This window comes from Sciurus carolinensis, chromosome 8 (assembly GCF_902686445.1).
Source record: "Sciurus carolinensis chromosome 8, mSciCar1.2, whole genome shotgun sequence".
NCBI lineage: Eukaryota > Metazoa > Chordata > Mammalia > Rodentia > Sciuridae > Sciurus > Sciurus carolinensis.
In genome coordinates this window covers 24,566,137-24,578,851 of record NC_062220.1, presented here as the reverse complement: position 1 = coordinate 24,578,851, position 12,715 = coordinate 24,566,137, and the positions used below count along the sequence as shown (strand labels likewise).

The following is a 12,715-nucleotide window of genomic DNA, read 5'->3' as shown; positions in this document are numbered from 1 at the left end:
TGATGAAGGGTACATTGAGGGGTTTGAGACTGGGCATTGGGATCAGGTAGTGCCATCCCTAGACCTAGGAAAGACTGGAGATGACTCAGGTGCCAGTGAGAGAGAGGATATCCCTCAACAGAGGGATAAAGGAGAAAGGGAAGGATCAAAGATGACTAGTTCACAACCTGGGTGCCTAGATAGCTATTGATGTCATCATCCAAAATAGAGGAACGTACATTGCCTATGAGAAGTGTTTCAGATACAGTAGGATGAAGTTCCTAAAAGCTAAAGTTTTAAAATCAAATTTATCAAGGTGTAATTTACATAAAATGCATTCACTCATTTGACATGTGTAGTTCAAGGAATCTGAGAAATTTAAATACCTGTGCAAAGCCAGCTTAATGGGTATGTGAGACCTAAGTATTCATGCTAGGTCCTATTTTCAGAAGGGCCTTTTGCTTTGGGTTTAATGAGTTCACGGTGCAGAAGTTTTCTTTGAATTTGTGTTTTGTAAATGAAATCCAATGGGACAATGAAGTGTGTTGAGGGAGGGGCTTAGAGCCTTAGCTTTTACTGAGTCTCTTTCCTATGACCCTCCATGACCCCCAATCTTTACCCTACCTCAGCCCCACCTCAGAGCAGGGCACCCCAGCAGGCTGCACCCCAGTACGTTCAAAGACACGTGAGCATCTTCCCTAACATGATCCTGGTATCAAGCACATCCTGGTATACAGGCTGCAATCCCTTGAGGCTCACCCATCGGTCACACCCTAGGAAGGGGAGTGTTCCAATACATAAGGAAACACAAAATTAAGAGCAAATTAAACCAGCCCGATAGGTTGATACAGAACACAGAAAGAAAAAAAGTTTTATAATTAAGTAACTTTAAAGAGAAAAAGAGTTTTATAATTAAGTAACTTTAGTAGCGTCCTTTCTTGCTTCCCCCTATTTTTATTTTGCACTGAAACTTGCAAATTATGCAGCTCGCCCTGCACCTGTGTAATTACCACCACCATTAGGATGAAGAATATTACCATCACTCCCAAATTTTCTTCTTGGCCCTGAATGGAGTCTACTCCCCATATTGGCAAACCCCAACCACAGGTGTCCCTTCAAGACAACTGAATTTAAAAATTAACAGCAGGGCTCTGAAACTCGGGGAAAGCAGGACTACAAGAATTCTGCTCCCCCCTTTTCTCTTGGGGCCTGTACTGGACTCTTACAAACATTTCCTCCACGTTATCTTCACTTCCACCCTCAAAGTTCTTATTCTCATTTTCCAGAAGAGGTCACCGTGTGTCTCCACGGTCAGCCCAGAGAGTGCTGGGGCTCGCACTCACCCTAGTCTGTCCACTCCAAGCCCAGTACCGCCCACGCCCGAGCACCGCCCGCCGCCCGCCCCCTCGCCGAGCGCCCAGCCGGCTCTCATAGCCCAAACCAGACGCCCCGGAACCCAGCGGTGTCAGGGAGTTCGTGGCCACCATCGCCATCGTGGGAGGTGATGGCTCAGCCAGCACGGCGCGGTCAGCCGGGCAAAGCAGACGCTCCAAGGTCGGCGAGCGCCAGAGCGAAGCCCGGTCGTACCAGGCTGGGCTCCACCGCCGCGCTCCGGGCCTCGGTGCCACGGCAACAGGTAAACACCTCGCGGCCCGCCCCGCCCCGCCCCGTGGCGCGCGCCCGTGGCGTTTGTGCACGCGAGCCCCGCCCCCCAGGGGCGCGCCCCCCGCCTGGAGCGGGCAGGCTGCGAGTACCCGGCGTGGCCCAGCAGGTGCCGGGTGCGCGGGCGACTTGGTGGCTAGCTGTACCCTGAGCGCGCTGGGCTGCCCCGAGCCCCTCGGCGCCGCTGCGCGCCGCCGGGCGGGTTCCTGGGAGGCGCCGCCAAGGCCCGGGAGGGCGGCGGTTCGCTGGCGAGTGGGCAGGAGGAGGCGGGGTATGCGAAGAATTTGGGCTGCCTTCTGCTTTTCGCGACCGGGAATCCTACGTCATACTCACCTGCTCAGCTGAGAAAGAAATGACCATGGTAATACCGCCTTGTTGAAGTGGGAGAGATTCCCGGGCGCTCGCTCCTCCGCTTTCACCCTGCCTGCGCTGGAGGGAATGCTTTCGCCGAGATCAGCTCCTGCCCCCTGGGTGGGTGGTGTCCGACCCAGCGGTCTGAACTCGCGCTGTAAGGATGAGTGGGAGAGTGACCCCGGTGGGCTGAGCCTGCCCAGGGGGCGGGAGCCGCAAAATCAGCTTGAGATTCTTCTGTGAAGCGTATGGTTTCCGTTCCTTGGTTCTGTTGAGAAATTGACACACCCAGAAGATGCTTTGGCGGCGGGTGAGGGAGGTCGGCAACGTGGTAAGGAACGCCGGTAGATGCCAACAGCGACTGGCCCAGGCACTTGGCTGCGGCCGCTGCTGCCCATAGTCCCTCTGCAGGATGCGCTGTAGACTGGGAAAAGGCGAGCCCTGGACTCACCACCGCACTGCCAGCTGTCACAAGCATTCCTGCTCCTTAGGCCTCCTTCACCTTCGTCTGTTCTTTCCACCACGTCCGTGACCTTGTAGCCCCCCATCCCATGTCCTCAGGGGGCACCGATGCCTGCTAAACTACTGCATTGCTTGAGCTTGCAGCGCAGAGCCCTTGGTAAAGTAGCCTCAACCTCTTCTGCTGTATCTACCATATTCTCTGCTTGAGCAAAACAAAACAAAACCCACACCCCACAGTAGACCCACGTGCTTCAGCCCAAAGTGCCTCCTGTTTCCTATTGCTCCTTATGTATCCATAGCCCTTTGCACCTCACTTAAGGTGCTTTGCCTGTTTTGCCTTGGAAAGCCTTATTCCTTATCTCTGTTAGATTGTAGTGCAGAAATGTGTTTGGTAAGTCTTTTTGGGCCTTCCAGTTCCTTGAGTGTAAAGGCACTATGTAAATATTTCTTGGTTTAAATGAAGTCATTCCTGGGTTATCGAATATGGTTGATACTGCCAGTTTCTTTTGGGGGCCAGGAAACTGAAGCAGGATGGTTTACAAAGCTAATGACTTCCCCTGCTCCTTGGATAAAGGTCAAACAAATTAGTTGACAGAGCCTTCAGACCAAAGCTATGCCCTGCCTACCTTTCTAGACGCAGCTGTGCCCCCCGGGTTGCCTGTAGACTGACTGCATTAACTGTTTGTTTGTTTGTTTTTTGGGGGGCTTCAATTTTGTATATTCTCTGCCACCTCAGACCTTTACCGTAGTTATTCCTTTTTACTGTTCAGTAGTGTTCCATTGTATGGTTGTACCGAAATTTATCCATTTATCATCTGATGGACATTTGGGATGTTTTCCAGATTTTTGCTGTTACAAGTAAAGCTACTATGAGCAGTCATGTACAAGTCTTTAAATTAATTATACTTTCACTCCTCTTGAGTAAATATCTTGGGAGTGAAAGAGCTGGGTCATATGGTGGGAGTGAAATAGCTGGGTCATAAGGTAGGAGTGTGTTTAACTTAAAAAGAAACTGCCAAACTGTTTTCCAAAATGGTTCTGTCATTTTAGATTTCCACCTGCAGTGTGTGTGAGTTCCATTTCCTTCACATCTTCACCAACACTTAGTATGTCAGTCTTTTCAACTTGAACCATTCTAATAGGTGTTCAGTATTATTTTCTGGTTTTAATTTTTGTGTCTACTTATTTAATGATGTTGAATATCCTTTCATGTACCTATTTGCCATGTATCTTTTTTTGGAAAGAGTCTATTCAAATCTTTTGCCCATTTTTATTGGGAATTTGTATTTTCTTACTATTGTGTTTTTAGAGTTCTTTATTTTGGATATAGGCCTTTATCAGGTATATGATTTACAAATATTTTTTTCCAGTCTGTGATTTGGCTTTTCATTCTCTTAAATTATGTCCTGGCATCCTGTATATAGAACACCTTAATTTAAGTTTTTACAGGTGTCCAGTATACAGGTTGCTGGGACATGAGTTAATATATTTTGAAGCAAAAGCTTTTAATTTTGATGGTAAGTTTATCAACTTGTTTTTCAAGGATTTCACTTCTGGTGTCATATCCAAGAAATCTTTGCCTAACTGTCACAAAGGCCTTCTACTGTATTTTCTTCTAGAAGTTCTATAGTATTGGGCTTTATATTTAAGCCTATGATCTGTTTTGAGGTGTTTTTTAAATATGGCACAAGTACTCATTGTGGTTCATTTTTTGTAAATGGATATTCCTTATTCCAGTACCATCTGTTGAAAAGATTATCCCTTGCTCCATGAACTGCTTTGACACTTCTGTTGGAAATTAGTTGTTCATATGTGTGGATCTATTTCTAGACACACATTCAGTTCCATTGATCTATTTGTCTATCTTGACACTACTACCACACCATCTTGATATTGTATCTTTATAAAAATCCTTTTTAAAAGGTTGTATTAGTCCTCCAACATTGTCCTTCTGCTTCAAAGTCCTTTGCATTTCTATATAAATTTTAGAAACTCCTATAAAAAGATAAAAACTTTGAATAAAAATGTCAAACTTTTATGTGACTTTTAGTTCTCAAGCAATTTTAGAGATTAAAATACACACATACACACACACACACACACACACACACATTTGTTGCAGTTATTCCAGATAGGTGAATGATTGACATAGAAGAAAGTATAAAGTCATAAAAGAAAGTCAAGATCCCAAATCTTTAAGAGTTTATGGGAAAGTGTATCCCACAGGGATGTTTTATCAAAAGAAGTTATATAGGCAGTTATATAGGGCTTCATATTGTTTCTTTTCACTTGTATATTCTCAGAGAAGCCAGCCCCTGTGTTATAAGATACTGCTTATCTTGATTCCTGAGTTTTGTACTTAGGAATGTACCCTATTTCACCTAGGAAAAATGTATTTTAGTGTTTTAGACACATTAACTACATTCTCTGTTTAGCTCAGGACATTTTTAAAGTAAATACTATGAACACAACATCTTTTTTGTATAAATAAATATTTAACCTTTGCAGGTGACCTTGATAATTTACATATTCTTGACTTTTCCCTGCCTCAGAAGAAGATACTTTTTTTTTTTTTTAGTTGTAGATGGACACAGTATCTTTTATTTTATTTGTTTATTTTTATGTGGTGCCCGGGATCAAACCCAGTGCCTTATGCATGCCAGGCAAGCGCTCTACCACTGAGCCACAACCCCAGCCCAAAGATACTTTTTAATAATAACCTTCCATCTGTTATTTTCCTGTATGTACAGGTAAAGGGTAATAGAGAGGTTCAATTCAGCTTTGTGTAGCTCTAGCAAAACTTTGGAAACAGTTTAATTCCATAGCAAGATAGTATGCATTCATTTTTTCCTGGACAATGTTGGCCTCAATATATTAGAAAGAGCTCAGGTGCTGAGCCTCATGAATGTGTGCACTTGACAAGTGACCTTGTTTAACCTCTGCTTTATCATTTAAAAAAAATTATTTTAGTTGTAGATGGCCACAGTATCTTTGTTTTATTTATTTATTTTTATGTGGTGCTGAGGATCAAACCCAGTACCTCACACATGCTAGGCCAGTGCTCTACAACTGAGCCACAACCCCATCCCTGCTGCTTTATCATTTTTAAAGACACAAATAATAATGCCTACCTTGAAACACGGCTCCAAGTATTAGTGGTGATAAAGATGATGGCAATCATTTATTGAGTTCTTGCTTCATGTCAGACATCATGCTAAGTATCTTATAGTCATGTCTCACTTATATCTCATCACTGTTGGAGCAAGTAGAGACTACTTGCAAAACGTGTCAAAATATGTATTAGCTATCATTTTTGCTAGGTGAAATGAAATACATTCTGAATTATCTAATTTGTTTTTAATTTTTATTATGAAAAATTTAATCATACACAAAAAATAGAATAGTAAAATGAATCCCCCTGTATCCATTTCTCAGATTCAAATTTTAAAGATTTTGCCACATTTACTTCATCTGTCCTTTACTGGGGAGGAGGGCAAATCTCAGGCCTTCTTTGATTTCATCCCTGAAGATTTCAGTGGGCATCTCTGAGACATGTGAACACTTTCTTCTGTGATCCAATGCCATTATCATATCTAACAGAATCCATTATTCTGATATTATCAAATTTCCCTTATTTCCTAAAAAATGCCTTTTTTAGTTGTTCAAATCAAAATGCAAACAAGGGTCACACATTGTGTTGGGCTGGGTCTCTTTTAATGTGGGGTGCTTACTAAACATTTGTCACGTTAGATAGCATGCGACGTCGCCCACTCCATGAAAACTTACTGCTGTTTGGATTTTTTTTTTTTTTTTTCCTTAAATTCAACAAGGAAGTGTTGAAAGTCGTGCCAAGTTGGTAGAAACTAACTTCCGCCCTGTATTTGTATCTGTCTTCAAAAGCCAGGTAAAGGGAAGAAAGGGAAAGGCCACAGCAAGTCTCGCGGGAAGAAGCCGAGGAAGCCGGAAGTGGACATCTTCAGCCCGGCCGCCATGCTGAACCTCTACTACATCGCCCACAACGTGGCCGACTGCCTGCAGCTGCGAGGCTTCCGCTGGCCGGGTGCTCCCAAAGGGAAAAAAGGGAAGAACAAGACTTAGGAGACGAGTTCCCAGCACATCTCCGTCACAAACAACTTGGGGAAGAGAAATCAGGATAACGCGACAACGGCAGGCAAAATAGACTTTACCGAAAACAACTTGAAATGCAAGCTCAGTGTGCTTTTCTGTGGTAAATAATGAGGAAGAAATGCCTTTAACTTCCTCAGCTAAGCTAGGCATGGTTAGCCACTTTGGATTTTCAGAAGTTAAGGGGGAAAGCCTGAACAATTCTTACCCAGTGTAGTGGGATCGATAGTACTTTAAAAAAAATTTATTATCATAATTCCGGGCTACAAATTAAACCTTGCTCTCAAAAGGCAGTTCCAGTTTGCACGAGTTATTTTCTTTTGCCAAAGGGGGTTTGTTATTTAGAGAAGGAAGACACGGCAAAAAAGCACAGGCTTTGCTTATGATCTTCCTCTTCTTGGGCCGTGTTTCTTTTTTCTGTAGTTTTTCGTGTGGTGCTAAGGATCAACCCAGGGCCTGGCACATGCTCGGCAGGACCTCTACTACTGAGCTACATTCACAGCCCTTCCTTTTTTTCTTCTTTTTGGAAAATAAATATTTCTGTAATTTTTTTCTCAGTAGTCTGACTCTGGTTTGAACTAGCCACAGAGCCTGGTCGATACTAAGATTGTCACTAGTGCTCTGTCCTTGCTGGGCATGTAAGCTGATGATTAAAAGTATCTGACAGTGTGTGGTGGGCGGGGTACAGGGAGAAAGAACAAATCCCTGACTCAGGCCTTTGCTCTTTTGTATCACCTGACTTCTCTCCACTTTTCCTGCACCCTTAGTTTCCTTCCCTCTTTCTTCCAACTTTCTTTTAAACTTGAATGATCCTGAATCATGGAATTGGTGACCTGAAACTAACTTTGGCCATTTGGCTGACTTTCCCAGATCTCCCTAGCCTTGTGAGGAGACTTTAAGAGAGAATACTGGCAGGGTGCTGTGGTGCATGCCAGAGATAGAGGTAGGAGAATTGCAGATTTAATGCCAGACTTGGCAACTTAGACCATGACAAAAATAATAATAAAAATTAAATAATGATGAAGAAATGCCTTTACTTTCTCAGCTAAGCTAGGAATGGTTAGCTACTTTGGATTTTCAGAAGTTTAAGGGGGAAAACTCAAATAATAAAAATGGAAAGGGACTTGGGCTGTAGCTCAGTGGTAGAACATTTGCCTGCTATATGTGGGGCTCTGGTTTCAGTCTCATCCACAAAAAAAAAAAAAAAGAACTGCATTTTTTTCCTTGTCCCCAAAGGCCCCTCTGCCCTCAAATGTGAACTTTAGAGGCATTTTTTCAAGTTTATATGCCATCTCTGAGTCAGCATTTTGTTTCTGCCTCTTGCTCTGACTTTCTATTCCAACTCATTCATTTCCCCGATCCTACCACTCTGACACCTGCATTGGCTCCCTTCATAGTTTTAACCTTAAAGCTTATTGAGCACCATTCTAGGAATGTTCTAGTTTGGCTGAATTACTTAAAATTACGATCAGTTTACCTTGTGGTGATTTCAGAGTTTCACAGTGTTTTTACAGGAAGGCTGCAACCTAGGATTCAGAATTTCACAAATATCAGAGAAAAAGGAAATTCATGAATCATTGTACTAGAGAACTGGGGTGCTTATAACCCACATGAGCTTGTTGGGAGTGCCATTTGTATACCAGTACTATCTTGTGCTAATGCAGTGTAAGTTCTTGGCCAGCTGCCAGAGGAGCCCTCCTTTTGGAGAATTATAGAGCGATCTTGCCTTTCCTGTGACTATAGGCTTTAGAACCTTCCACCAATTAGAAACTGCTGAACTCATTAACTCTAGATCAATGCCTCTGAGTCATCTGGAAGATTTTGTCAAAAGTACAGATTGCAGCTGTGTGTGATGGGGCATACCTGTAATCCTGCTGGCTCAGGAGGCTGAGGCAGGAGGATCATGAGTTCAGAGCCAACCTCAGCAACTTAGCAAGACCTGTCTCAAAATAAAATATAAAAAGGACTGGTCTGTGGCTCAGTGGTTAAGCGCCCCTGGATTCAATCCCTGGTAAACCCCCTCCCCCCCCCCAAAAAAAAAGTACAGGTAATTGGACCCTACCCCAGCAGGAAAGGTAGAGTTAAAGAATTTGCTTTCCCGCCCCCGCTTTGGGTACCAAGGGGGAACCACATCCCTGGCCTGTTTTATTTTTTATTTTGAGATGGAGTCTTGCTAAGTTGCTCAGGGCCTTGCTAAGTTTCTAAGGCTAACTTTTCTTTGTTCTTTTTAGTTATACATGACAGTAGAATGTATTTTGGCAAATTATGCATACATGGAATATAACTTGTGGGTATAGGAAGGACAGTAGAATTAATTGAACATAACTTTCCTAGACTTGTATTTGAATGCTGAGGCTAACTTTGAACTTGCAGTCCTTCTGCCTCAGCCTCGCAAGCCATTGAGATTACTGGCGTGTGCCACTGCAACTGGCAAGAATTTGTGTATTTGACTGCCTTCCAGGTTATGCTGATGCTGCTGGACTCCGCACCCACAGAACCACTGCTCCAGTTAATGCTGCCTAAGTGGATACTAAAAAGCTTGTTGAGACTTTGAACTTACAGGATGCATAATGTCCTTCCCTGCTGAGCTTGGGCTCAGGAGCTTGTATTTGAACTGTTGTGTTTGTTGGAATGTTGGGGAGATGTCATTTGCAGAGCTTCAATCTGATCTCATCTATAGCATGCACAACATTGATGAGGGGAATGCAGAAACATACCAGTCAGCAGTTATTTACAGGCTACCACAGTCACTTGGAGACATTTTTGATGGTTAAATGATGAATCAAAGGGCCATAGACATTGGAATAGAGGAAATAATGATCTGATTGGATGGACACTGTGTACTCAGGGTCTATACCCAGTTTTTAGCAAATGCTAAAAGCTGCCTTATTGCTGTGCTCTTTGGAACTCTGGGTTCTGAGAGAAGCCAGTAGGACTTTTGGATCCAAAGAGATATGCTGTAGGGGATGGGGGTGTAGCTCAGTGGTAGAGTGCTTGCCTAGCCCTTGTGAGGCACTGGATTTGATCCTCAGCACCACATAAAAATAAATAAATAGAGGTATTGTGTCCATCTACAACTAAAAGAAAATTTTAAAAAAAGAGGTATGCTATAGTATTACAGTATGCAAGGTAAAATACATTTTATTTTTTGAGAATTTTTGCATGTGTGTGAAGCACTACACAATACTTTATAATGCTTTTCAACAAAAATTATCTCATTTCAGTACATTCATTGATCATCTGTTGTGTTTGGCACAAGAACAGGACAGAGTACCTGCTCATAAGGAGCTGGTGAAGAAGGCTTATTCCATCACAGTGGAGGGCAGTTAGGTTTCTGTTTCCACTTTCATTTAGCAATGCATTATACAATTTATGAAGGTGTTTAAGAGGAGAGTGGAACTAAGATCTTTATAGGACAGCTGAAGGGCATCTGATGAGAGAATGAACCCTTCTGTTGTTATTTCCCCTAAACCCAAATTAGCAGGGATTCCGAATCATCCTACAGTTGAGAATTCAGAAACTTGTGAAAGCAGCAGTGTTAAGAAAAGCCCTCATGCAGGTCCAGAGGTCTGCCTGGAAGTGGCAAGGGTTGAAATGAAGGCTCTCTCAGGGCTTTCTGTGAGAAAGACTCTATTCAAGGATGAGGATAGAGTTTAAAAGAGAGAAAGAAGGATCAGCAGCTGTAGGAGTAGGCAGAGACCACTGAGGAGGAAGGAAGTTCGGGTAATAGCATGTGAATGGAGGACATACTTTAAACTGGAAGTGCCTCCTCTAAAACTGAAAATGTATAAAAGAGAATAACAAGGTGATGTCAGTGAAGATGTGGAGAAATTGCAACCTGCATGTATTGCTGTGGGAATGTAAAGGATGGTACTGTGTAGAAGTTTGGCAGTTCTTCAGTATGTAAGTAGAGTTACCATATGACACAGCAGCTTCACTCCTGATTATATGGGTAAGAATCTGAAAGCACATGCACTCAAAAGCTTATAGTTGAATGTTCAGAACAGCATTCTTAACAGCCCCAAAGTGAAAACAACCCAAGTGTATGTTGTATATCTATGTTCAACATATATTTGAGGGCTGAGGTCGTAGCTCAGTGGTAGAGCACTTGCCTAGAATGTGTGAGGCACTGGGTTCAAGTCTCAGCACCACATATAAATAAAGGTCCATTGACAACTAAAAAAAACATTTAAACAAATTATTATTTATGGAGTATTATTTGAGCATAAAAAAACATGCTAGAGCATGAATAAACCTTGAAAGTGTAAGTGAAGAAAGCCAGACACAAAGGTCATATATTATGTAAATCCATGTGTATGAAATGTCTCAAATAGTCTAGTCCACAGAGACAGAAAGTAGATTAGTGTTCACCAGGGAAGAATAGAAAGTGACTGCTAATGGGTAGGGGTGGTGAAAATGCCCTGGAATTGAATAGTGGTGATGTTCACCCAATCTTGTGAATGTACTGAAATTCACCGAATTTGAACATTTTGAAAGGTAGCTTTTATGTATGTAAATCATGTCTCAAATTGATAGCACTTGAGAAGGTCCCAAAAGACTGGGAAATAAAGGAATGAGTCCCAGTGCCAAGGTAGGTGGCTAAAACAGATTAGGCAGAGGAAGAAAGACCATTTTCTGGTCAGACCCCTTCAGCTAGATGCCTGAGTCAAGTAAAGCCAGGAGCCATAGCAGAAGTAGGGACTTCTGACCTGCAGTTTTTATCTCCTTTCATCACAGGAAGAGTCGACCAGAGCCAGAACTTCCCATATTTTTTTAAGTTCCAGTTGCCATTGCCTTTTATACCCACCCATCTATAGACCTTACCCTCAGCAGGCAACAGGATCTCTCTGTTAAGGGGAAATGTCCCCACCCCACACATATTTTTATTCTGAGACTGAACCCTCTACAAGGGCACAGGAAGGTGTATTCATTAGCATTATAATACTACCATGAAACACCTGATAAAATTAACTTTATAAAAAGAGAGATTTTTTTTCAGAGTCCAGATGATGTAGAGTGGGCTTGGTGATGGTTGCCCCTTGATTACGTCACCCATGGTGCACATGACAATGGTGGGAGGTACATATTGGAGCAAAACACATCTTGAGCCAGGAAGAAGAGAGGTGACAGGAAAGTGGGACAGACAGAGGACCTTAATGTACCCACAATCCCTTTTGAAGGCACGCCTACAATGACCTAAGGACCTTCTATTAGGCTCAACCTTTGAAAGGTCCACAGTACATCTCAAAGTCACAACCCTGGGGATTAAGCCATTATATATGGGCCTTTGGGTGACTCAACCAAACCACAGCAGAACAAGTCAACACAAAACCAATTTCTTGCCAGGTGGCGGTGGCACATGCCTACAATCCCAGTGACTCGGGAGGCTTAGGCAGGAAGATCATGTGTTCAAAGCCAGCTTCAGCAACAACAAGGCACTAAGCAACTCAGTGAGACCCTGTGTCTAAATAAAGTACAAAATAGGGTTGGGGATGTGGCTCAGTGGTCAAATGCTCCTGAGTTCAATCCCTGGTACCCCCTCATCCTCCAAAACAATTTCTTTTTTTTTTTTTTTCAAATGAAAAAAGCTTTAATATAGATTCACACTGATAAATGATAAAAATTATGAAATATTCTTGATACATCCAGCGTTTGCATTTTTCTATTCTAATTTACCTTGCCACCTTTCCCCTGTGCTTTTCTATTACTTTTCCCATCTGTCACATGGACAGATTCCTTCCTCTAGCTCAGTAATACACAAACTTTACCCGTACACAAGGTAGGCAAACTACCACTAAATTTTTAAAATATACCCTTTAATCTTCCTAACATTTGGGTAATAGCACTCCCTTTCCCTTCATCCCCAAATAAGCAGTTAGCTACCCACCCTTCTGGATGGAGATGCAACCTTATATTTGTTGATTTTCTAGATATATATAAATGTGAGGAAAGTGTGGCTTGCAGTCACCTATATATCATTAAAGTATATTTTCTAGTAATTCTTTCAAAGAGGGTACACAAGAAATAAACTTTCTGAATTCAATATAAAAAAAATACCTTTGTTTTACCCTGAAAATCAAATGCCAATTTGGCTGGATACACAGGATTCTAGGTTGAAAGCCTTCCTCCTGAAGAA

At 42.6% G+C, this 12,715-nt stretch overlaps 1 protein-coding gene across 2 annotated transcripts; it reads left to right on the top strand.

The window, feature by feature from the left end:
• The first annotated feature begins 1,287 nt into the window (after positions 1 to 1,287).
• On the top strand, positions 1,288 to 8,837 carry Smkr1 (small lysine rich protein 1). 2 transcript variants are annotated; one of them, XM_047561989.1, is made up of 2 exons: positions 1,288 to 1,615; positions 6,355 to 8,837. In XM_047561989.1, the coding sequence occupies exons 1-2, from the start codon at positions 1,484 to 1,486 to the stop codon at positions 6,550 to 6,552; spliced, it is 330 nt and encodes a 109-aa protein (XP_047417945.1). In that variant the 5' UTR covers positions 1,288 to 1,483; the 3' UTR covers positions 6,553 to 8,837. The 2 variants fall into 2 exon arrangements, 1 of the variants encoding a protein (XP_047417945.1); XR_007109887.1 differs by lacking the exon at positions 1,288 to 1,615 and adding an exon at positions 1,700 to 2,002.
• Positions 8,838 to 12,715: the final 3,878 nt, after the last annotated feature.

Bases quoted from the DNA above. Each gene is read 5' to 3' on its own strand.
- Smkr1 (XM_047561989.1), top strand. From the start codon at position 1,484: ATGGCTCAGCCAGCACGGCGCGGTCAGCCGGGCAAAGCAGACGCTCCA. The intron at 1,616-6,354 runs GTAAACACCTCG...TGTCTTCAAAAG, and splicing joins CCTCGGTGCCACGGCAACAG to CCAGGTAAAGGGAAGAAAGG.